This window comes from Rhamphochromis longiceps, linkage group LG9 (assembly GCF_057381845.1).
Source record: "Rhamphochromis longiceps isolate RC_006_pf linkage group LG9, R_longiceps_female_GT1.1, whole genome shotgun sequence".
NCBI classification, from domain to species: Eukaryota; Metazoa; Chordata; class Actinopteri; order Cichliformes; family Cichlidae; genus Rhamphochromis; species Rhamphochromis longiceps.
Genome location: NC_140565.1, coordinates 13668006 through 13694036, shown reverse-complemented (window position 1 = coordinate 13694036; position 26031 = coordinate 13668006). Strand labels below are relative to the sequence as shown.

The 26031-nt window shown below is 42.7% G+C and overlaps 3 protein-coding genes across 4 annotated transcripts in view; 1 reads left to right on the top strand and 2 right to left on the bottom strand.

Annotated features, from left to right (window-relative positions):
• Positions 1 to 259: 259 nt before the first annotated feature.
• Positions 260 to 12468, bottom strand: pck2 (phosphoenolpyruvate carboxykinase 2 (mitochondrial)). Its single transcript, XM_085418382.1, has 11 exons — positions 12014 to 12468; positions 6345 to 6557; positions 6059 to 6243; positions 5119 to 5189; positions 4791 to 4926; positions 4494 to 4681; positions 4171 to 4333; positions 3878 to 4093; positions 2673 to 2810; positions 1927 to 2022; positions 260 to 1804 (listed from the first exon to the last, which is right to left on the bottom strand). Exons 1-11 carry the CDS (start codon positions 12043 to 12045, stop codon positions 1335 to 1337), a joined length of 1908 nt encoding a protein of 635 aa, XP_085274508.1. The 5' UTR covers positions 12046 to 12468; the 3' UTR covers positions 260 to 1334.
• A 7923-nt stretch (positions 12469 to 20391) lies between these two features.
• psme1 (proteasome activator subunit 1) lies at positions 20392 to 24150 on the top strand. 2 transcript variants are annotated; one of them, XM_085418378.1, is made up of 12 exons: positions 20392 to 20440; positions 20627 to 20670; positions 20899 to 20931; positions 21020 to 21082; positions 21161 to 21259; positions 21960 to 22017; positions 22329 to 22426; positions 22549 to 22617; positions 22701 to 22768; positions 23195 to 23249; positions 23448 to 23534; positions 24009 to 24150. In XM_085418378.1, exons 1-12 carry the CDS (start codon positions 20407 to 20409, stop codon positions 24087 to 24089), a joined length of 789 nt encoding a protein of 262 aa, XP_085274504.1. In that variant the 5' UTR covers positions 20392 to 20406; the 3' UTR covers positions 24090 to 24150. The 2 variants fall into 2 exon arrangements, with proteins under 2 accessions (XP_085274504.1, XP_085274505.1); XM_085418379.1 differs by having other exon boundaries at positions 20431 to 20498.
• The window catches only part of fitm1 (fat storage inducing transmembrane protein 1), a 4117-nt gene continuing 1066 nt past the window's right edge, over positions 22981 to 26031 (bottom strand). The window contains exon 3 of the mRNA XM_085418377.1: positions 22981 to 25107. Within this exon, the coding sequence (XP_085274503.1) occupies positions 24438 to 25107 (670 nt within the window). The 3' untranslated portion in view covers positions 22981 to 24437. The remainder of the gene's footprint in view (positions 25108 to 26031) is intronic.

Here is a 26031-nt window from a genome sequence, read left to right as displayed (position 1 = left end):
TCAGTCCTGTTGAAAAGATGATGTTACCTTTTGTGGTAAGTACTTTTATCACGTCTGAAGTGTATGCATCCAGCGTTATTCATGCTGTTCACAGTTCAGTGACCAAACTTTCTACTTCTCATGTGGTTTTGTCACTTACGTTATCACACTAATGTATCTGTGTTGACATTGTGAGTGTGAAATACTCTGCATGTAATATTTGTCAACATTTTTTTAAGTGTTAGACTTGTGTACTGTGGGGGAAAAAATACACCAGCCATTGTGTCTGCCTTAAAAGAGGTTTATTCATTGCACTGTAATAAAATCCTCGGCGTATAACTTCTACAAATACCTTATAATCTCAGTGACTTGAATTGGTCCAACGTTTCACGTACTGCAAGTAAACGTCGCTTGAAATCAAATCATGCGATTGGCGAGATGAATAATGCATAGTGATCTTTGGCCTCAGTGAAAACCCGCTAAACTTTTCACTTTTGAACAGCTAATGCATTTTTAAGGTTTTTTTTCTTTCATTTTAACATTAAAATGACATTTCATGAGAGCTGGATAATGTATGTGCATTTAGTGTATTTAACACCATCCCCGCCAATGATTAAATAACCGAGCAGTCAGTGTTTCAAATCATGTATAAAACAAAATCCTTTCTTCTGATGTGTACACGTGTATACATATATATTCATATATATATATATATATATATAGACGTGTTTTTATAACAAAACTATTATGGGATGTCTTGAATGATTAGTGATTCATGAGTCAGTCCTGGAAGGGATGTTAAGTGTTAAAAAGTGGTGATAAAAATAATCCTTTAAAATGTTATTTTAATGAATTAAAAATGTTCTGACTGCATCTTCTTTCTAAAAAAAAAAAAAATTAAAATCTTTGGGCTTCAGCCTGTAAACATTTGCAGCCTGAACTCATTATTGTTAAAACTCTTAAAAGGCACCATTGGTTGCACTTCAGTATGATGTTCCACCTACCAACCCAGCAGCAGCCTCAAATGTTATAGCAACAGTGTAAAATGATGTCCAAAAACAGAAGGTGTTGTACTGATAATCTCACATCTCAATTCTCTTTGCAAAGGGACAGGCAGGAGTCACTGAATGCGTTTTCATACACAGGGAAAGTTTGATATTCACATTATTGCTGGTTTTATGACTGAATCCTCAACATAAGATTCATTCTACCCATTTTTTGTTTATTTATTCATTTATAAATTTTTGTGTATGTAAACTCGGGTCACTAGTTCTGATTACACCTTCATGATGTGAATTCTGCTTCCTGAGTACCTCCCTCCCTGCTTCTTTGTTTACTTCCTGTCAGGAGGCTTTTTAATTGTGTACTCTATCCTCCAGTGCCTTGAGCTCAGCCTCCACCTGCGCTGGCAGGTCAGTGCCAACCTGCTGAGTAAAGTAGGCTTTCAATTCCTGGGTCTCCTTCTGCCAGAAAGGCTTGGGCACGTCAAACAGTGCGCCCATATCTACCTTGCTGCCCAGACCTTTAGTGTCGATGGCACCATCTTGTGGCACCCAGCCGATGATGCTCTTTTTGGCTGCCTCGTCCTCTCTCTCTCTGCCGCAGCGTTTAAAGATCCACTCTAGCACGCGGGCGTTCTCACCGAAGCCAGGCCACAGGAAGGCGCCGGTTGCCGGGTCCTTTCTGAACCAGTTGACGTGGAAGATCTTGGGCAGCTGAGTGGGGGCCTTACGGCTCTGCATGCTCAGCCAGTGAGCGAGGTAGTCTCCAAAGTTGTAGCCGAAGAACGGCCGCATGGCGAAGGGGTCGTGCATGATCACCTTGCCTGGAGGGAAAATGGAAAAGCAACTTCCTCATTATTTCATTATGTGAAAAACAGCAAAAGTAAAGAGACCGCTCCGGAGAGTTTCACAGAACTGCATCTCAGAAACATGTGAGGATCCGTACCTTTATGCTCAGCAGCTGCTGTGGCCTCAGACCTCATTGCAGCTCCAATAAATACTCCGTGCTGCCAGTTCAAAGACTCGTAGACCAATGGGACTCCTGACAACATCAACATCATGTGATCAGATTCGGTGCAAGCCTACTTTCTGCTACAAGTTATACTGCGCTCCAATTATTTATTTTTTTAAAAACTTCATGCTGTTGTAATACACTCAAAAGAGAAAATACATCGTACTTCATGAACCATAAACTGCAATCAATGCTTGACTATTTCAAGCACTGCGAGTCCTATCTTGTGTCTCTATTAAAACAGTGACTCCCAACCTTTTAAGTCAATGTACCCACACAGGCCAGACCCATGTACCCGCTTTTATTTACCAATAAGTGTAAACCAGTAAAATACAGAGCCACCATATTCTCTTAATTTACATATGGCATCTTGAGTCAGTATGTACCCCGACTGATCCAACAAAACAGACAGGAGTGTAATATATAATACATCTATAATTTCTCAAAAAAAACCATTTCATTTCACTAAAGCTGAAAATGTTATTGATGAATGGTAAATGGCCTGTATTTGTATATGCTGTATATTGTATATGTTGTATATTTGTTCATGTTGCCCATGAACATCAAGACTGCACCGTTTCATTTTAAATGTGTTGTGGGTGTTTTTGTGTGGATGAACAGCCAAAATGTGATAATATGAATCCACCGGGGTACAAAGTGTGTTTAAACTTGGCACCAACCTTCTGGCCTCCTCCCACCAAAGATGATGGCATCAATGGGGACACCCTCCTCACTCTCCCACTGGGGGTCAATGATGGGACACTGAGCCGCTGGTGCACAGAAACGGGAGTTGGGGTGGGCGCAGAGTGTTGAGCTTCCTGTGTACAAAGAAGACAAACTGTTTGTTTGTTTGTTAACAGCTCGTGTTTTTAATGTCATGGTTAATGGTTAACTGCGTCTACTCTTGACTCTCGCAGTACTCTTGACCTACCAAAGTCAAGAGTACTGCAACCCCTGGAAAAAAACTGAAAATCTCATGGGGACACCCAATTATAAATCTTCACTCTCAAACAAAGAGAGCCATGCATTTCCTTGAAAACTGCATTAAAAACCTAAACAGAACACGTGTTGTTGCACAGTCATATGCAAAGTAGTATAACACCAATATGCGATCCACCTGCAACTGAGTAATGGTAAAAAATGGTAAATGGCCTGTATTTGTATAGCGCTTTTCTAGTCCCTAAGGACCCACAAACTAGCCGTCTCCTATTACCAGTTTGAATTCACATTTTTTTTATAAATGTGTCACTCTACAGATTTGTGAGTAATTTCAAACTGAATTTCTGAGAGGCTGATGTTGTCCAAGATAAGGACAATGCTGGATAAAACCTCCCACCCACTCCATGGCTTGCTGGCTAATCACAGAAGCACATTCAGTGACAGACCGAGATTACTCAAATACACCACTGAATGACACAGGAAATCTCCCCGTACAACTCCAATACTTACACCCTTTTGCACGTGCTCTACGGTAAAATAACAAATTACGACGTTTCACAGATTAGAGTTAAATATCAATCATATAAATTTAACCTCTGTAATATTCTTGATATTTATAATTGAGCAGTTTGTATACATATATACATTGTGCTATTTCTTAAATTTGTAAACATTGTAGTAAATTGTATTATTTAATTAGTTTAGTCTGTTGCTGTTACTTTCTTGGAGTAACTGTAACCCACATAATAATCTTATTAAAGTATTTTGAATCTGAATGTCAGTTAATACTGCGGCCCACCTGCAGTACCTTTGCAGACCACCAGGGGGCCCGGGAATCACTACTTCCACCCAGTTCTAAATTTGTGACTTTGCTTTGGTTCACCAGCAGATGGTGCTGTATACACTTTGACTGTTAAGTATACTGATACACAACAACTGATGTCACCTTGTTTCCAGGTTTTGCCATGCCAATCTGTGAGCGCCATGTCAGCAGGAGGGGGGTCGAGTCCTTCCCACCACACCCCCCCATCGCTGGTTTCACCAACATTGGTGAACACAGTATTTTTAACAATAGTAGCCATGGCGTAGGGGTTGGTCTTGTTGGAGGTGCCCGGGGCCACGCCAAAGAACCCGTTCTCTGGGTTGATGGCCCTCAGTTTACCTACAGAAAGATTAGAGGGCTTTTTGTAACTACAGATTATTTTTGGATTACTAAAATGAAGTGAGTGCTTCACTCACCTTGGCTGTCAAACTTCATCCAGGCAATGTCGTCGCCTACACACTCAACCTTCCAGCCTGGTAGAGCTGGTTTCATCATGGCCAGGTTGGTTTTACCACAAGCGCTGGGGAAGGCAGCTGCAATGTATCGCTTCACACCCTGAGGACTGGTGATTCCTAGGATCTGAAGAGAGAAGAAAAAGGGAAATATTAATATTAGCAAGAATATAACTCCACGTTTTTAATAAATGTAGAAGGTGTAGGCTTGTAGTGTTAATGTTTTTAATTAAAATAAACCCTCTTTAATTCAGACTCAGGTCATAATCATTACATAGCATTCTAACCAGCATGTGCTCAGCCAGCCAGCCTTCATCTTTGGCGATGCGGGAGGCGATGCGCAGGGCAAAGCACTTTTTCCCAAGGAGAGAGTTCCCTCCATAGCCACTGCCGAAGGAGAGGATCTGCCTGGTGTCGGGCAGGTGGGATATCAGCACCTTTTCTGGGTTGCAGGGCCACGAGTTCACCAGAGGAGCTAGTAGTAAAAAGGAGGGAACAAATAAAAGGCAGGAAAATGTATAAAATGTTGCAAAAACGGATAGAAATTACAAATAAAACTCGATTCAGGCTCTTGAAATCTGCACCTTTGAGAGGTAAAGGTCGCCCCACGGAGTGCTGACAGCGGACAAACTCCACTCCCTCAGCCAGTTTATTGAGAACAGGAGTGCCCATACGCGTCATGATACCCATACTGGCCACAACATACGGGGAGTCCGTCACCTGGAAGAAAAAATAAACTGATTATTACGCTGACCTATAACTTAGGAAGCCCAGTGATTAAAAAAAATAAAAATAAAAAGTACACACAAAATAAATTACAGCAATTCACTGGAAGAAAGCAGCACAGCAGGCTCACGTGTTTACTGCAGGTTTTTGCTGAGTATGAACTAGTGAGAGAACAATAGCTTTTACCTGGACACCATATTTGGTCAGAGCTGAGCCTACGGGACCCATGCTGAAGGGGATCACATACATAGTCCGGCCTACAGTGAGGACACAGATTAAAAACAACACATTGATGCAGTTACTTTAGCTGATGTAGAAAACAAGGTTCAAATCTAAAAGCTGAAGGTCAAGTAGATCAAGCAACAGCACCGATATAGTTAAAGGTTGTAAACACATTTTCCTTGAGATCTTTGTGATAATAATTGGGAGCTATGCAGACTGCATGTCTAATATGATCAATAAGGTACACTTTTCTATACCACAAAGAAAAGTTGTTACACTGGCCAAGAATCCAAGCACACACTAGCTGAAAGAGTACAACATGTTTTTAGTGACCTGCAGGTGTTTAAAGTAGCCCCTCCCCTTATAAATACTTATGGGTCAGCTGCAGGTTAGCACACAGAGTGAGCAAGCAATCACACACCACTATAAAGACTAAAAAGCCCTAAACAATAAATAAATATATATGGATCACAGATGTTCGCCTATTACCTGTTTCTCGAAGCTCACCTAAACCTTGAGGTTAAGGTGTGTACCTAAAAGCAGGATTTATAACACTGCAACAAACGTGGAAGCTAATCCTGTTCTAACAGGCAACAAACTCAACAGTGACAAGAAGAAAAAAAAACTGAAGCAGGCCTCACAATATATATATATTTTTTTAAAAACACCTCAGCTTATTTAAAGTTCCTGATGTTAAGTTGCTTTTAAAATCCTTCCTGTTTTTTAAAACCATTTTTCAAACTATTCTTAAAACATTTTATTAGCATTAAAATGAAAATATCCCTTTTTAAATAGAATCCTTTAACGAGGTGAACGTGACAGTCAATTAAAACAGAGGAAAGGTGAAAATGCTCGGTCTCCTGGCAACAATGAACAAACATTTGACTTCCGTCCAATTACGTACCGGCCATGCTGCCAGGGAAACGCTCCTCTCTGGCTTTCTGCCAGTCAGACTCACTCATCCAGCTACCCAGCTGGCTTTTCACCCCTGCAGCAGGGATGGGGATCGTGTCTCTCTTCTTCTTGGTCACTATCACAGTCTTGCTCTCCACTCGGGCCACATCTTTTGGGTCTGTACGTGCCAACCAACTGCCAAATAAAACGTTTATTATTGAAAGCTCTCACAGCATGTTTCCAAATAACTACTTTAGGTGATTGCTTTGTTTTGTATGCTGTTCCATTATCTTTACCAGTTCTCATATTTGGGAAGCTTCTTGACCATGCCATCCCTCTCCAGACCTGCCAGGATGTTGGCCGTCTCTTCCGGCGTCCCAGTCACCACGTGTACATTGGTAGGCTTACACTCCTCCACAGCCCCCTTCACAAAGTCGGCCACCGCGGGTGGCAGCGACGGGATTGAGGCCAGAGATCGAACCCCGACGCTCGCCCCGAAACCACCCTTCCTGAAAGAGAAGGACAATTTAAAATCACTCTACTGGCGACTAGAAGAAAAATCCAACAAAACAGACTAAACACAACTCCAACCTGAAGAGATCAGAACTTCTTTAACAATAGTATTTGTTGGACTGAAATCCAATGTTTTTTCTTTTGCCATACAACGCATAAAATAAATAACTGACCAAGCTTAGAGCAGTGAATTTGCCAGGGGACAGCTGAGAGACATATCTATAAAGCAAACGTCTTCCTTCTTTCATTCTTTAGAGTAAATTCCTGCAAAAACCTGCCACAAGAGACTAATACAAGGCGAGTCTCCTCATGTAATCTAGCTATTCATCCATTTTCTTCCGCTTACCCAATTCATGATCCAGGGGATGGGGGCGAACTACAGTGGTCCCTCGCTATATCCCGGTTAACCTTTCACAGCCTCCCTGTTTTGCGGGTTTTTTTGTGTGTGCAATTTTGCATGCTTTTTTTTGTAACAGTGCATTGTGTTCTGCGTCCTGATTGGCTGTAGACCATTGTCAATTAATCTCCATGTCTGTGTCTCCTGTACAGTACAGAATACGTTCAGCTTGTCAAATTTACATAAATCTTCTATGGCTAGTAGTGTGACTCTGAAGTGCTGTACTGTATGTTTGTATGTTTTCTCCCAAACAAACACAACAATGTCAACAAAACATTTTGCACCGTCAAAGGCGCCTGCAGTAGCACCCAAAAAGGCAGAGGAAGATGCTAACCATCCCACAAAAAGTTGGACTTCTGGACATGCTAAAGGAAGGTAGAAGTTAGCGTACCAGATTATGAGGCGCATTAAGCGAAACAAAACAGTCAGACATTTCAAACTTTACTCAACTCATTCTTCTTCCTTTCTCTACTTAATTTCCCTTAAGGATCAATAAAGTATTCTGATTCTGATTCCGTACTATTGATTCATTAATGCTGAATTCTCTCACAGCTGCTCTATTCCCATGTTCTGGACCAGAAAACAATTTTTGATCTTTGGTTTCATTCTATAATACTGGATAGGGCTGGGCCATATTATACCGTTTACGGTAATACCGGTACAATGTCAGGCAGCGATAAGAAAATGAAATATCACGATAGAATATGGGTAAAACGCGCATGCGCAGTGCCTTTGTTTTCATACGCACATGGCCGAAAAAGCATGGCGGCAACGGAGAATGAGAAGGGAGAAAGCGGATCGTTGAGTGAAATGGATGAACCAGAATTAGTTTGTAAAAATGGTGCCACTGCAGTGATGCGGAACTAGTTTGGTGTTTGTCCGTCAGTTTCCGCGCAGAAACAATGGGTAGGATGGTTTGTCAGGTAGGATGGATTCCCAGAACACCGTATTTGTTGGACTAAGGTGCTTGTAAATCTGGGAGTAATCAGGGTCCTAAACTCTGTCCGTTTCATGTCCCAAAGTCAAACGAACACTGCAGCATCACTGAGAGAAAAACTGTCTAGATTCTTTCATCTTTAATAAAACGTTCCGCTTTGCTGCTTTACCAGATGTAACTATGAAGTTTAACATCCAGGCATCCATGAAAACAGAATTTATTACACTTAACGGAGTTAGAAGCAAGCAGGAAGTTAGCTCGCTAGTTTCGCTAGTTACCTAAGCATGACATAGCATGTTCTAACTAAGATTTCTGAAAAAATTCAAACATAAAGCTCTGCTATCACTTCCAACATAAATGAAGACAGGAAACTAAACAGCAGTGACGTTTGTTGTGTTACTGAAGTTGGGCTAGCTGGTATATAATGATGTGCTACGTGATCGCTAGCGACACAGCTATGTTAGCATAACATAAACAGTGAAGCTGGAGGATGAACACTAACACTTTTCCACTTATAAAAGTTAACGTTAAGGTTCCTGATGGTTAGAGACAAATGCAATCGCATGGCAGGATGCTGTAAACGGACCAAACTTCAGTCAGGAGAATAACTGAGATAATCCATCCACAATACGAGGTTAGTCATTAATATACTGCAACAACATGGGAATAGAGCAGCTGTTATAGAATACAGCATTAATGAATCAATGGTACAGAAGTGGAGGAAGCAAGAAGAATGAGTTGAATAAAGTTTGATTTATCTGAGTGCTTTGTTTCGCTTAACGTGCCTTATGATCCCGTGCACCTTATGGTCTGAAAATTACATATTTGACTTTTTTATTTGACACACCGCAGTATAATGTTGCAAAGCACCTCTTTTTAACTTCAGTGGATATTATACATGGTTATACTCAGGATATGTCAGCCCATTTCTACTTGAAATGCCTTTTGGTTAAACTTTCAAAATAACTCCCGCCATAAATGAGGGGCCGCTGTATTCCAGATGTTACAGGGAGTAAGATAGATGACGTGTCCAGGGTGTACACCATTTATCACAGGGCTAACACAAAGAGACAAACAACCGTTCACGTTCACATTCACACCAATGGCCAATGTAGAATGAACAGTTAACCCAAACTCGTGTCTTTGGACTGAGATGTGGGGAGAACATGCAAAAGCCTGGATTTTTTGCCAGGGCCTTCTTGCTATGACGCAATTGTGCCACAATACCACAGTGCCCTCCCAGTCTAAATGTACCAAATGCTGCAGTGCATTGTAAATGTACAGACAGGTGTCCTTGTTGCTTGATGTTTGACAGTAATACTGAAGTGTGTGGTGCTCTTTGTCTGTTGGCAGCATTTTTAAATATTTGTTGTTGTTTCTGGTCTTCAGTCACTCCGTACGGCCCCCTCAGAAACAACTTGTTTTTTTGTTTTTATTTTTATGTATAACCTTTAGTATCTTCATGTATGACATTTTTCCAAGATGTAACCTTTAAAGGACACAGGATGGTTTCAAATATGACACTTGAAAAAAAGCAAGTTAAAAAGTGTCAAAGTTTAATCCACCTTATTGTACTTAGAGTGCCACAGACAAGCTAAAACACCTTTTAAAGCCTCAAAGTATCACTTTGCGGCAGCAGTGATAATGAGGTGTCTTTGTTGTTGTTATTAGAGAAACCTAAAAGCCTCAAGCTGACCTTTCCACATATGCTGAGAGGTCTGTGGGTGGGTGCAGGGCCCTCTGTTTGTTAGCAGCTTGATATTCACAAACATAAGCCACTGAGAGTCATCATGTATGCAGTTACAACACAAGCCTATGGGTGTCTGCATGCGTGTCCCTTGCCTGTCTCTGACAATAGAACACACAATGCATGTGCTTTGTGTCTGTGGACACTATGGCTGAACCCCATGACCTCTTTAGAAAAAGTGAAATTCGTGTTCTTTATGGTCGCATGAGAGGCCCGTTTTTTTAAAAGGAGCAGCTAATAACTGCCAAAACAAATCACACACATTCACTTTGTTTCAAAGATCAATACATGAAGTCAGCTGCAGGCACGTGGCTCCAATTGGCAGCAGTCGGTGGTTCATTATACATACATCCTGTACACACACACACGCACGCACACATGTGCTCGCTTTCACTGATGCATGCACACATACACATTAGTCTGGTCTGAATGTACAAAGGGTGTGAGCAGCAGGCACAACAAGAAGTTCAAGATGAGCAAGGCATCACATGACCCAGCAGTGTGAAGGCACAGAGCTGAGGAGTAAGAACTACTGTCACACTCAAGGCCAACTTTAAAGCAGCTTTCAGACACAGTGCGTTAGGTCTGTAGCTGACTTTTCAACTGAATTTACATTTTCTTACCAGTAAACTGTACCCACAGTTTGGAGCAGCTGCAGCTCATTTGGTGTATTTGAGAAAGACACTAAACCCGTTTCTTGACGAGATAATCATCTACAAACAACACTGTGTCTGCAGCTTTTGACTGATTGGCTGTCGTTCTATTGGGCAACAAGGCTGTGGCTCTACAGCAACGGTAACAGACAACTATTATTTGACCTTTGACCCAAAAATGACGACACTTTGTTTAGGCTTATCTGTGACTTCCGATAAACCGGTCCCTTTGGTCAGCTCTGCAGACTTTTAGACCCTTTACCCCCTCCACAGTAAATCAATTACCTATGCTCCAAAACATCATCATTGTCACACTGCTGATGATAATTAACAAGGGTGGTGCTGAATATTATCTCCAGTGTGACTGAGATTAGGATGAGCTGGATTGAATTTGAAGTGAATTAAACACGAGCAAATGTTTTAACTGTTCATTTTCTTGCTAAGGAACTCATGGGAGCTGGGAGAAGAGATTAGCAGCTTTGCTTTTCTTTGTCTGCAACAGAGAAACTGTGATATTTTTACATTTTTTTAGAAATCCTGTAAAGACTTTGATGACTCATCCAACTTTCCCTGCAGTCAACCATCTGATTATGCCACGTCTTTGCCTCCTGCTTGGTATATTGTTGCATAGATTTATCCAGACATAAGCCATCAAGGGAACAACTATTCAGCAGGACCTGGTCTAATGTTTAAGGATTAATATTTTTCCGACCAAACACTTTCAAAGAACTCATCACTAAGCTCTGTTATTGATTATCCTAGATAAACAACTTGTTCCCCTAACACACCTCCAAGTGAGTAAGCCAATCCTCACACACCACAGGCCGACACGCCTACAGTCCACCTTCAAAGCCCTGACAGATCCTGGTCAAAGGCCTCTTTAAGGAGGAGTCTAATCGTCAAGCAAAGACAAGCCAGCACATCACTTCAAGGAGCATGCACACATGCTGCATGCATTAGTACTCCTCCTACTGTGGTGAATACACAGTAAAATACTCTGGGACATGCCTCCGGGCATGAGCAATCTCTCAAGTGGAAATACAAACAAAATCCACAGGTCACTGAGTCACTAATTCACCCACTCTCTAACATGCATCCATGATAGCAAAATAAATGCGCAAACACACACACAATGTCATCGAGTGCTCACTTTCAGTCTTGTGTGATGTTGGCTTATCACAAATCCTGGAGGGGTAAAAGCAGCAAAGTTTAGATGGCAAATTATCCTGATGTGTTCCTTCAGTCATAAAGACATGAAATTATATTTGTGTCATGAGTGCCAGCAAATAACTTCATTATCCAGTATCAACTATCAGGTCAAACGACATTTTTCAGCAGGTAACAGAACAGCTGTCAAACAGGAAGAGTCAACAGTAAGGTGAAACTGTTTCCAGGAACTCCTTAGAATAGTAGAATAGTTTGGGAATATGTAAATCTGTTACAATAAATGAAGACTGCTACAGTGTCTAAACTCTTACTTCAAAATGGTCTCTTTTTTAGTTTTCATACAAAAAATGGTCTTAACGAATTCAGTTTTCATGCTTAGTGTCACTTTCTTTTCAAAATAAAAGCATCGAAAATACAGTGAAGGGGTGACTGTTGCCCGCGCGTTTATCGTAACTTAAACAGCAAGCAAAACACTTTTAAAACAAAAGAAGTTAGAATAAAGCAGACACACATTTAAATCGCAGAAACACTAGAAAGCCGCGATAACTCACCTTCGTATGACTCCCAGTAAAAGGCACGACATCTTTGGTTTAAAAGTTAAACTAGCTTATATTTAAAAAAAAAAAAAAAATCACAGTGTAAAAAGGCACATAAAAGCTAGCTGAGAGGGAGACACGAGGAGCAGCAGTCGCTAGAGTCGGTCAGAGCTCATATCTGTACGTGCACTGAGGGGACCTTGCACTTTGCTCAACGTGTACATTTACACGGAGACACCTCCACACCGGCAAACTGGATGTCCCCGCAAGTCCTCCGCCCGTCTGCCGCTTTGTACACTCAACTGTGACCGGCCGACTCACATCTGGGGGAGGCGCTTCCTCTGGAACAATTAAATATCCTATAGGTTACTTCTGTCGTGCCCATTTATGTTCGGCTGCTGTTTTGTCCCCCCTCCTGGATGATGCAAGTTTTCACAGTGCTTGAGTACAAACAGGCACGGAGTACCAGCGTGGAGGGGAGTAACCGGAAGTTCGAGCGAGGGCGCGGAAATCCTCCACCATGTCCATTCATACTACAAAAGTAATTACTAATAGATTTATTACATATTTATTTCACAAAGAGTGATGCTGGCATATTTCATTCATTTAATAAAGCAGTATTTGTTTATCACGTATATAAACTGAGATGTACTATTGAAATTGTGCTTCTTCTTGTTATATTAACGTAATTGATTTGGTTTGTATCCAAATTTCTGTACACTGACAGAACATAAGATCAGCATGAGCTGTATGTGGCCCACCATGTAAAATGAGTTTCACATTCCTGGTGTAAACCTGTGGAAGTAGCCTACACAAAACTGAGAATGAAAACTGAAAACAACATAAAGAAAAACAACTGCAGAACGCCCTAAAGGTAAACTGCTGATGCTGGAAATAGGTTTCAAGTGACAGCTCATTTCTCACGAGGCCAGGCACCTTTAGTTTTCCTACATATATAAGGCTTTCCACGGGCCCACTCGATCGATTATAAATGGAGAATGGGTGGAATCTTCTCCACCTCTTGGGTGTCTGGGCACCCATATCTCCGCTGATCTCACTTGGACCCACAACACCAACGGCCACTCACCTGACTAATCAGAGCCATGGTTAGAGAAACCCCATAACTCAGGCCACTCACACTCGTTGTACATGTACAATGACAATAAAGGGCTATTCTATTTTATTCTAATCACATTGTTGGAAACATGAGTTCAGCTTCATGAGCCACACCCAGGCCTAATTACTGCCAGGCTGGTTGAATCAAGATTTTAAAAAAAGACTAGAAAGGTGAAGTAGGCTAAAAGATCTCAAAACGCAACACATCACACCAGGATCTAAAGAAACAGCCAATAAACAAAGTCACTGGCATCTGCCAGTCTGGAAAGGGTTACAAAGCCATTTCTAAGGCTCTGGGACTCCAGTGAACCACACTGAGCTGGACTGAAAAACAACACAAAGGCACTAACCATGCCAGCACAGGAACAAGGTATAAGCACAAGATTGATAGACATTAAAGATTCTTCTGAGACAATCCAGCAAATAACAGCAGGGTGCAAGATGCTAGCAGGCAGGACCATAACCAAGTCATAGTATGCAGGAACATCTGTACTGAGTGTGGCCTGGAAGTCCCGAGGTCAAAATGGGAGACCTTTTGACTTTTGGTGATTTTGAATAACTGAGCTAAGATCCTGTGGGACTTCCAGATACAGATGGACAAAATAATGATGGCTAACCAACCGGACATATTAGTGGTGGACAAGCAGAGGAAGACGGCTGTAGTTATAGGGTTAGAAATGTAGCAATACGAAAAGACAGCAACATCAGGAAGAAGAAACATAAGAAGCTTGAGAAACACCAAGGGCTCAGAGGAGAGCTCGAGAAGATGTGGAGGGTGAAGGCAACAGTGGTTCCAGTGGTATGGTGGTGTAATGACCCCCCAGAACTGGCCGAGTGGCTCCAACAGATCCCTGGAACATCCAAGATTTCCGTCCAGAAGAGCACAGTCCTAGGAAACAGATACTGGGCAGCACCCTCAAGCTCCCAGGCCTCTGGTAGAAGCCTTTTTTTGAAGGATAAAGACCTCCCACAATGGTCCATGTTAAAGTAAAGAACCATTGTAGGAAATAAAGAAAAGCCATAACCTTTCAGGCTGAAAACCTGACACTCGGTAATTAACTTTCTGTCAGCATTGGTGAATACAAAGAGCAGTTAGCAGGTTTGAGATTCAACACCCTGAAACAGGGCACAAAATTGGATTTCATTCAAACCAAGAAGTGAAAATCATCACATCATTTGTCTCTGAAAGAAATGTAAATGAAAGATTTGCAGATATGACTTTATAATAAATGTTATTTGAGTGGTGCGACAAATTCAAAGCTGCTAAGTTTTTAGGTTTTATTTATAATGTTTAATGGAATATGGCTGTAATTATCACTTTTCACTACACCGATCATATTTATAAGACACGGCACAGCTGTAGATGTTATCCTGTTACGTTTCCCTCTCTCTGGGAACTTACACACACACAAATGAAACTGTGAGACAGGGGCAAGTAAAAGGGTGGGGTTGGACACTGGGAGATAAAGAGAGACACAGCAATCCAATATATCTGGTTAAACTTCACCCCTCATGTCTCATGTTGTCTGATAGGGCTTGCAGAGTCAGCAGACAACTGATATAACACACACACACCTTTCCTGTGGATTACAGGTATGCTCTCCCCATGCAAACACAAAACCATTTCAAGTTGTGACATCTGTAACATGCTAGAAGCACGGCATCTCAGAGCTGCAGCATCAATTATATGTGTACACGAGTGTGTTGTAACTTCTGTCAGGCACATTTTGTCCTGCTAAGGTGTTTTCATCATGTTGTTGTGGCCCAAAAGCCTCACCAGTAAACTCAAAGTCCAAAAAAACAAGGACAGGCTGGGATGATGGCGTGGTTTCTTTTTTAGGGTTGTGAGGGGATGGCAAAGTAAATTAAGAAAATTACAATGATTTATTTGAAATCTCTGAAACCATAATCCTTTACTCTTCTCAGTCTGCATAAATAATGGTTTGCAAGAACTTCAAAGGCTCAGCGCTGCATGCTTTCTTTCTGACACACATACACCATTAGTGTTAATATGACAGGTCTGTAAATAAAGTCGTTTACATCACGCCAGCCACTCATGAAGCCACCTCTCTCTTTCTACACTCCTGTTCAGTCGCATGAACTTTGTCTGGATCATTTCTCAACGTCCTCCCCAAACTGAATAACACAGTGCAGACCTTTAATCACTCACCCAGTCAAAATCAAAGCTGCAATAGCTAATGGAGTTCAGTCGAGTGCAGCCGCCCTTTGCTCTGAACTGTCACCTCGTGTCTGCTGAGTGATTGTTTTTCTAGTGTTACATTTTATGGTGCCATATACTACAGGTGAAAAGAAAACAACTACATAGTTATGTACGCTCCAACACTACAACAGTGGGCAGGAAATAAGAGAAGGATTTAACAAAGTAGTTAAAGCTGTGTGGTGTTTTTACTGTCTTTTTGTCATTAGACGTGATAGGTTTACCTGATAATGTCCCAACTCAGACTGTGCTGGCACAGGATGACCTGTAGTTGGACGGTATCCTGTTTACAGTGGGAGGCTCTGACGTGTCGTCACTTCACTCAGGTATCTTTATTTGCTTTACTCTTTACAGCAGCCCATGCCTCTGTCCACACAGCTCCTGATGAAAGAGCTATTGTAACAGCTGAATATTGGTGTAGCAGCAGGGACGCTCACCTATCAATAATGAGTAGTGCTCTTTTTCTTTCTTTCTTTTCAAAAGTTTGTCACTTTTCCTTTTATTCCTGTAGTTTAATCCAGCAAAGATTTAAAACATAAAATCAAATCTTAGAAGCATCTTTCAGGTTCATTTGAGCTTTATTTAATGATTTGATGTAGATTTTTCATGGCTCTAGGAACTTTTAGAAGGCCAGAATCCTGAGATCAGAGAGCACGGGGTGGAACATAAAGGTGCAAAAGGTCAGAGAGTTATGAAGGTGCCAATCCATTTAAGACCTTGTAGGTGAGCAGCAGGACCTTAAAATCTGTTGAACCTGACAAGGTAGCATATGAAGAGGTCTCAGTACAGGGGTAATGTGCTCAAATTTCCCCAGTTTTCATTAAAATGCGAGCAGCTGCATTTTGCACCATCTGTAAACCTCTAAAACTTTTCTTTGGTAGCCCAGAAAGAAGAGCGTTACAATAATCGATACATGAAGACACAAATGCATGGACAAGAACCTCTGCAGTGTCGCTTGACAAAACGTCTTTAAATGATAAAAGGCGGTCTTTGTTGTCTCTTTTACATGAGACTCGAGGAGAGCACCCTGTCAAACCACACGCCCAAGTTTTCAACCTTGTCCCTGCAATTTCAAGTTGAAATTTTGGGATAAGTACTGAAATTTTTGTGGTCCAATGACCATCAACTCTGGCTTATCAGTATTAAGGAGCAGGAAATTATCCAATAACCAGTCCCTAATTGCATATAGACAAGACTGTAGTTTAGACACTTTACACAATTTCCAATGGTTAGAGGAACATAAAGCTGTCGTTTGTCTTCATAATCCTTTTTCTTTACTCCACACTGAACAACAGCACCCACCAGTGGAAGCACCCATAACTCACAGACTGATACAGAATTTGTTCACACATCTAACATCTAACACACATAACTGAGAGGACGGGAATATGTCTTAGGGTCAATCTGAGCATTAAACTTGATTTAAGATTGATTTTTTTATAAATTATTTTTCAGATATTGCTCTGATTTTTAGGTTAGGTTAATGGGTGCAATGTCATGGTCCTGGGTCGTTGACCCAGCGTTTTGTGTTTTGTGATTATTTCCCTCTGTTCTAGTTATTCTGTGTCCTCCCCCCTTGTGTCCGGTTCGGGTTCTAGATTTCCTGTTTTGTTCTGAAAGTCTGTGTCTGTTGTCATTGTGTTCAGCTTGTGTCCTCCAGTCATCATGTGTATTCAGATCAGCTGTTCTTCCCTCCTGTGTGCAATTACCCGATTACCTTGTGTGTGTGTATATATAGTGGGTGTCGGTCTGTGTTCGTTGTTGGCTCGTCTGTGTTTCTTGGTATCCTGGTCCTTGGTCTGCGTCTCTCTGCTGCGCTCTCCGTTTTGTAAGAGTTCAGGTTTGCTCTTTAGTTTCTCCCAGTTTAGGTTTGTCATTACTCATGCTTCATTGACTGTTTTTGCCACTGCCACCGTGTAAATAAACTTCACTCGTATCATCAGTTTGCTACATTTTGGGTCCTCCTTTTCCTCCACTCCACACGGCTCACTCCGCCAGCCGTGACATGCAAAGATTTTTGCTTTTACAAAAACATAAAGAAGAGGAAAAAAGAAGACAAAATAAAATAAAATAAACCGAGTATTAAATATTACAATATATATAATAGTTATGGACAAAAAATTGATATATAGTACTATGCAAAAGTCTTGAGCCATTTCTTCATATGTTTCTTCATAAATACAGAATATATCAGAATATGAGACAAAAACAGAGTTTGTGCAATCTAACAAGCTTTAGTCAGCATTTGTAAGATCCACACAGCCTGAATTGGGGTGGGGTGGGCTGCTTTTAACCATGTAAAGAACTTTGTGCTACTTTTTTTTGTATGAAAAGTGCTTTATAAATAAAGTTTGATTGATTGAATTCTATTTGACAGCTTTCTTCTGTAGTCTTCAGGAATAGTTGTCCAGGTGCTTTGAAGGACATCACTGTGATTTAATTTTTGTGTAATCTCAGCTTTTCCTCGTTCTTCCCCCTTCTTTAAGAAAGGCTTACTGATGTTACTGTTCTGGGCCCCGGTCCGGATGAGCCTGGGCCCCCTTTCCCTGGCAGGTTGCGGAGTATGGGGGTTCCTACTGGGGTCAGCGGGGAAGCTGGCCCCAGGGAGGGGTCACTTGCCCCTCCCTTCCTTCCCTCCCCATCTCCAGCTGCCTCCCTCTTCCCGCTCCACCACAATCACCCACACATGCAGGGCCTTGGGGTAAAGGTGTGTCACCAGGGTGCAGGGGAGGCATCCCCCTCTGTCCCCTTCTGGCTTCTTGTGCCTCAATTTTATCTCACAGCTTAGACATTTACATTACTCACACTCTCATTACACATACATATAGCATCTTGGGGGTGGGCACGCTACACGGACTCCAAAAGACCATCAGGGTGTACACCTCACCCCTGGCGTTGTTGCCCACCTCTCAATTCTAAATACACGTAGACACTGAGTTTTAAATGCACCTTAGAACACACATGCATCAACACTACATATGAGTGGGCGGAGGGAGGTTTGGAGTCTTCTCACCCCCCCGTTCTCTGCGACCTGCTGGAGCGGGGGGGCTAGGAGGAGGAGTTGGCCGTCCAACTGGGGTCTGGAGTGTGGGGCCTCCCTGCTGCTGCGGAGTCGGGGCGGTCTGCTTCTCCCCACCGCAGGGAAAAGGGTAACACCACCTGGGTCTGGGTGCAGTTCCCCCCTCCAGGGGCAAGGGTACCTAGACCCGGTTCCTAGAGTACGCTTGGGGAGTGTGATCGTGTGTACAGCGTCTCTTTATGTCTGTCTCCACGTTGGTTGAGTGTTGAGTAAGTGCATACGAGAGCATGAGGGTGGGAATGGATGTTTGTATCTGTGTGTGCCTGTATGTCTGTGTCTATATGTCAGGTTGGGTGTCAGACGCCACCTCTCTGGGGACATCTCAGGCCCTCCAAGGTATGGAGGCCTATCTCCCCCCATCACTCCCCCTGCCGGTGGCAGACGCCCTCAGACATCAGTGCGTTGGTGCGCCCGGGGATGGGCGTCCAGGTACACACCGGCTCACTCCTTGGTGGCCGCTTATCGGGGCCTGGAGCCTGGGGCTCGCTCGGGCCACTTTGGGGGTGGGGTGTCCTCGGCCTCTCGGCCTGGGGCTCGGTCACTCAGGCACAGCTGGCTGCCGGCGGAGCTCACGGGCACGTCACTGCAACTCCCCCTGGCTTCTGCTCCGCGGCTGCTGAGTGAGCCCTCATCTGGGACTCTCCTCAGCTCTTTCTGGGACAGTGGCGCGGCTGCCCCTCTGTTGGTCTTTCTTGGTCTCTTGAGTTCTGGGGGCCTCTGGATGTCTGGAGTTTCTCCTCCATACCTGCTTCATGCCCTGGAGGACGGGGCTGTGGCTCCTCACACCCTCTAGCAGATCATTACATGAAGGAACCTTTTAAATACAAGCGCGCTCACGCTCACAGGTGTACACACGGGGATTCACACACACAAACTACACCCTTTTTGGCTCCTTCCTCAAAGCACACTGTGCGCTGTCGATATTACGTGCTGCACAATAATGTTTATTATTTTGTATTTACTGTTATATTCCCATAGATCATCGTGATGTTGTTTATTGTATTGCTCTCGTATTCTTCTGCTTGTTTTCTTTTTTCTTTTTCAACAGGTGATCCAGGTGATTGATATGTATTTTTTTTATCTGCTTATTTAGTTGGTTTTTGTTTTTTGCCCTTTATCCCCGTCCCTCTTCTCCGCAGTTTTTCCCCCTCTTCCTTTCTCCCCTTTCTTTTCCTCATTCAAGTCTGTCCCGTATCTTGCAAGTGAAAATAAAAAAATAAAATAAACAATAAAAGGTGAATCAAATAGACCATTACGGCAAGGCTGGGATGGTCCATTTGGTAAAGTAAATCCGTTGGGCATCTTTCCTCGCCTTTAGACAATAATTCTGATGGCAAAAGAACCAAACGGGACAGGCAATAGATGAATAAAAGGTCAGATGCGTCTCTCAGGTCCTGTGTCAGGTTTTTGATGTATTGTTTTTCCTGCTTCTAAGGACATGACTTTCAGATACTGTTCTTCTGCTGTAGACAGTTTTTAGGTCTATCTATTTTTAGGTTTATCATCCTGTTTTTGAGGATAGGTTCCTCAATTCTTTAAGGACATACTACAAAATTCTCAGATAAATGTCAGGTTTTCAACTAATAGCTTTTTAGGAATCAACTTGTTAGTCCAAAAATATAATTTTATGCCTGTCAAATTGAGTTATATTTGGTATTTTTGCAGATTTAACGATGAGGGGGCGAAATATGTTTTTGTGATAGGCTGCTCGTACTAAAGTGCCTTAAGAATTGGTTTTTGAGGCTAAATTGTGAATGTTTAGACTCAACATTGGTTCATCCCTTGAGTTAGGTGACTTTTTTTTTATTCTTGGATGAGGGTTAGCCCTTCGAAGACAAAGAAATAACTACTGCCACACAGAAACGCATTTCTCTGAGTGTTTTTTTTTTGCTTGTAGACTTCCCCACTCTGTTCCCATCACAGCCCCATTTTCTGGGAAATGAGAAGTCGACTGCTCCTTATAAAATAAAGTCAAATAAAACTACGCGGCCCACAATGCAACACGTCCATTCGCTATTATTGCAGGAAAGTACGGAACTGTCTAAAACACTCTTTACTTTCATTTTCGCTTTTTATGCTGAGTAACTGTGAGTATTTGTCCGTGTTGTGCACGGAATTGAATTACACAGAAAGAGAGCATATTCTTATTTCTAACCGCCTCCTGTGAAGTCAAAGCCTTTACTAAACTCTAATAAACAACTTCTGCTCTCCAAAGACGACATGGCTGCTGTGGATATTCGCCTCAAGTCGAAGAAACAGGTGAGTCCGCTAGCACAAAGTGTTATGTAGCAGCAAGCTAACTCTCCTTTCCCTTCACTTACATGGTTAGTGTGTCAGTGATGCTAGCAGGCGAGCTAGTGTCCACATAAGTGTTTGTTTTCATGGGGTTTGTCTACGGACAGCAGGGGTCACGGGAGGTGAGCAGCAGCAGGGGCTAAATAAAACGGTCATTTATAAGCAAGCCTAAAATCTGTGACTTTATTCTAGGTGGACGACTTCTGCCAAAAGCTCACCAAGGAGGTAACTCAAACGAAAATCAGAAATCTTTCCCAGCTCTGCTTCACAAGTTTGAATTGTTAATGTGGATTTTGTTACTTGGTTTTAACAGGCGGAGGTGCTGGTGTCAACATATTTCCCACAGAAGCTTGAAGAGCTGCAGGAGCTGCTGAAGGTATCCACCTGTGTGACTGTGGGCACATACCACTGGGCTCTTGATTCTCACATTGGGTGACTTGTGTTTGTGCGTCAGTCTTTCAGATGCAACGATCTGCCTTCTTTGAAGGCTCCACTCGACATCCCGATACCCGATCCGGCGAAAGAGGAGGCCAAGCGCAAGAAAAAAGAGCAGGTGGGGACTCCATCCCAGAAGACTGTTCTTTAAAACTGTGATATAAATCCAATAAAGGAGCATTCGGGGTGATTTATGAAGGACGGCTGTTTTTCCATTACCCAGATGTAATGGCTTTCATATCGAGGAGCCTCACATCTGTGTTTTATTTGTCTAACCTTTGAATTTCTTCATAGAGCCTCCTCTCAACTGGGGTCCTCGGCTCAGGGTTTATATTTAGTGTTTCATTATATAAAGACACAATGCTGAGTCCCCAGTTACCATGACAACCAATCACAGTGCAATTTCCAAGGGCTGTTTTACAAACTGGCAGCGAGCGGGTCTTTTATGTTACTTCAGTCGGCTGTGAATTTCAGATTTTTATAAACCGTACAAAGGCTGTGTGTCTTGAACTAATACTCATGCAGGGATTTAGAGGAGGGCAGAGAGCCGTGTAGCTAATGCCACTGGGTTTTTTTAACGAGGGTTAGGAGAATATTTGGGGTGGTTGCACAACTTTCGGGAGCTGCTGGAGTCTCCTTAGAATATCAAGGGGCACAGATTGCTGCAACTGGGTTACATGTCTTAAGCAAAGAAAAAGAATCCAACAGAGATCCCAAGGTTGAAAAGCCAGAAGAGAAAAAGGCGTGCAGCCTAGCTGTCTTGGAGATTAATCATCAGCAAAAACTCTGACCCGATGCCTTCTATTCTTATTTTACAGAAGGAGGCTAAGGAGGGGAAGAAAGACAAGGACAGTGATAAAGAGGATGAAGACGCAGGTAAATGGGGGGAAAATAGAAAGAAAGATGCATTCGTTTAGCAGTAACCGTATTCCTGTAAATAAGGACAATAAATACTGCAGGAAGAAAGGCTCCAAACCCATGTATGAAACACATCACTGCTTTTCTGGCTCCTTTGTAACAAACTGATGAGTCTACTGTGGCTCATGAGCTGACGATACAAAGTTTAAACACCGTTTACACACGGATTAGCTAACTGGAAGAAAGCAAGGGCATAAGGAACTTTTTCTATATTAGAAAAGCAAATCTGCAGCTCACTAAGTGAAGGAGTGCTATCCTCTGTCCTCCAGGCCCTCCATGTGGTCCCATCTGCACCAATGAGAAGGTGGAGAGCCTCCTGCCGAAGGTCAAAACTGAGATCCAGACACTGAAGGAGAAGCTCAACACGGTCAGTCTCAGAACTTTATGTGGAGAAAAATTTGTCGGGTTTTATGTGCAGAAAATATTAATGTGATAAAAAGTCTTGTATATTGTACTAGTGGGGTTTTTTTCTTTTTATTTTCCTGGAAGGTGTCAATGTGGGTGCAACTCCAGATTCCTAAAATTGAGGATGGGAACAATTTCGGAGTGGCTGTCCAGGTTAGTAAACAATCGCATGTGGAGTCTATCTTTAGGGTGAAATTTATCCAGCTGCATTTTAAATCTTCCTTCGTGTCCACCAGGAGAAAGTGTTTGAGCTGCTGACCAACACACGCACCAAGATCGAAGGATTCCAGACTCAGATTTCAAAGTAAGAGCCTGCACTGACGTAGCCAGGAAAACAGACCTGACATTACTCCATCAAAAGTATTTGGCAGAGAAAACCACAAAACCTGCTGCGCTCAGTATCATAAGAATATCCACAATTACTGAGAAATCTATACATATAAACAGCAATTCAGGCTTTCAGAGGGTCTCATCCATCTTTATTTAGTGAAGTCAAACAGAAAAAAAGTCATATAGATATAAGCAGAATCAGAAAGGCTTCAATTCCACATTTAAAAGTGAGAAAACCTTAACAGAGATAATGAGAGGCAGTCTTCTGCTTTGTCTTTTTATTAAAAACCAGACTGATGTGTTGAATATGGCATTGGATGTGACATTTAGCGAAACGCTGGGGGCTATTTTAAAACAGGTGGGTGGTACTGTAACTCCTCTCTTCTCCTTGTTTTGGCAGGTATTACAACGAGAGGGGTGACGCTGTGGCCAAAGCCTCCAAGTCGCCCCACGTGGTCAGTGTCTCCCGCTGTGCATCCTAATAAGCATATTAATGTGTGAATGAGAAAAATGTGTGCCGGTGCGCTGAAAAAAAAAACTTATGAGGACATTCTCTCCCGCATAAATTAGTTGCTGTTGTGTCATGTGCTTATCATACTACACATTGTTTTGCTAATACGCTCGCTGTTTGTGGTGTGGGTTTTCTGCTGCAGGGAGACTACAGACAGCTGGTCCACGAGCTGGACCAATATCAATACTGCGAGCTCCGCCTTGTGGTCTTGGACATCCGCAATACATACGTAAGACACCCACTGCCTCTTGCTTACAGTTGGCCCTCTCTGACTGCGTGTATCCTGAATCTCATGATCCACACTCCGTGTACCATCTGCTGTTTTCATGCTCTGTATTTTAAATTGAGCGGCTTGGGTGTAAAATATGCCTGTCGTGTCCACCGGCGGGAGCGGCAGCTTAAATGGAATCCATTCCTTCTTAATAGGAGGGTAATTAAACTAATTGCAGTGCTTGTGTTAAATTGATTGGCGCTCCGTCTCCCGTCCATTAATCAGCTCGTCTCTTTCCTTCGGCCATTGTCCTCCCGTGTTTGATGCCGCTAATGAACAAGGCGTTGCGGGCGATGATGAAAGGAGCTGTTTGACGTGATTACAGCTCCATATCTGGACGTCCCTCTCTTTTATGACTCCCTGTAAACTGTCTGTCTTCCCTATATCATCCTGCTTCTGCATCACACTCTGTGTCTTTATTTCTCTCTCCAGGCTGTGTTGTTTGACATCATTAACAAGAACTTTGACAAGATTAAGAGACCCAGAGGAGATGGGAAAGCGCTCATCTACTGAGGCAGACTCCAGGCTCGTTTTTTTTTTTTTTTAATAAGCAACAACCAGTGTAGAATGACACTCTTCATCAAGTAATGATACACCTGCTCCCAGAAATCTTTTTCTAACTGTGCCTGCATTTTGGTTCAGATTACACAATAAAGCAGCAGTTTTTCTCACTTACTTTGTCTGAATGAGATTTCTAAGCTTCTTTTTGGACTAATTTTGACCTCTAAAGAAAGCAAACTATTAACGTGATGTCACATTTACAGCATGCAGTCTTAAAAGAGGGTTTGGAAGTTTGTTCCTGAGCTTTGAAGGACATTTCAGTGCCAAAATCTAACCATTTTCATTAAGGGTGCCACACTACTAAGGCTGTTTGTTGGTGTGCACCGTGGTAGAAAGTCCCTCTCTGGGCAAACCAGGACAACCCCATCTCGATCCGAGTCTATACAATCCGTGATAGAGTCCTCTCCACCCCAGGTAGCCCAGAGCTCCACCCAGCTGCTGGGAGGGAAACTTTGGGAAGTATGCAAGCAAACACAGCAGCAGAAACATCCAAACAAGGAGGAGAAGAACACACAGGAGGAAGACGACTCTCAGCGGGGTCCCGGGTGACCTCTGCAGAGGCTTTTGTCGCTCCAAGTGATGACCAAAGACACACATTTCCTCAACAAGCAGCAGACAGCAGAAGCAGAGGATGAGGACGTCCTGGGAGACTTCGTAGCCTCGCCACAGCATGTGGGCTTTCAGGCAGGAGGCCTTGTTCTGGTCTTCATGCAGGAGCAGCAGAGGCTGTACTGGGGAGGCCGGGCTCTGGCCGTCCTGGCCTGGGGTCATGGGCTCGTAACAGGTCCCCGCTGCATCCTCCAGCAGGGTCAGGAGGCGCTGACAGCTCCACCAGAGCAAACCCGTGAGGCCTACTCGAGAGAGGTGGCGGAGGGAAAGAGAGGTGGAGTGACGGACTGAGAGGGAGAGAAGGATGATGAAAGCGCTCGTAAAGATGCAGGTCCAACCCCAAGTGGACCTCAGGAACTTCCTGTGAGAGCGTGATGAATAAGGATATCAGTACACACCATATATATGAGCAAAACACACGCAGTAATGAAATATGTGTAGAATTACTTTTTCCTCACAGTCACAGCAACAGGAGGATCCTGGGGAGGTTGAAAGTCAGTCGTTCATGCTCATATTCACAATTTGGGGCAGTTTAGATTCGCCAGTTACCCTGACATTTATGTCTTTGAATTGGCGGAGAAAGCCAGAGAAAGAACATCCAGACTCCACACAGAACACACAAAGACTTCAGGCAGCCAGCAGGTCAGATCCAGGAGCTTCTTGCTAACACAGTGCTCAGAAAGTAAATCTATTTTTGATATGCATAAAAATTCAAGCTTTACAGCAAAGCTGAGTCTTTTTAACTTTTTCAGTTCACTCAAACTTGCTTTGAGGTATCAAAGTTGATGAGCCGGTGGTTTCACTTAATTAGTTCCATGTAAGTGCACTGAACAGTCTGAGGAAGACTTTAATTCTGCTACTGCCTCATAGTTATCATCATACCTCAGAATGACATTATCATACAATATTTATGTGCTGCTTTTGTTTTTCAAAAGTGGTATATTAATATTGTATTGGTTTTTGGGTGGGGGTTTACTCAGTGTATGTGACAAATGAGTGGCAGCAAAGCATCCACAAAAATAAATGAGGAATAATTTAATATCATAACTGGATTTTAAAAATATGTGATGGATTATATGAACCTAAAACAGTGGGCCAAATGACATTATGATGATTGTAAATGCTGAACTGTATTGTTCCACAAGCTGACTCAGAATAAAGACTCAGTGAAAGTTTGCCATCAAAACAGATTAAGTAGGGCTGAAGCAGTAAAAGCCCAGTGAGCAAGGGTGCGCTGGGTTTTATTACCGAGTCAAGAGTTTATTAAAGGAGCAGTGTCTTTATC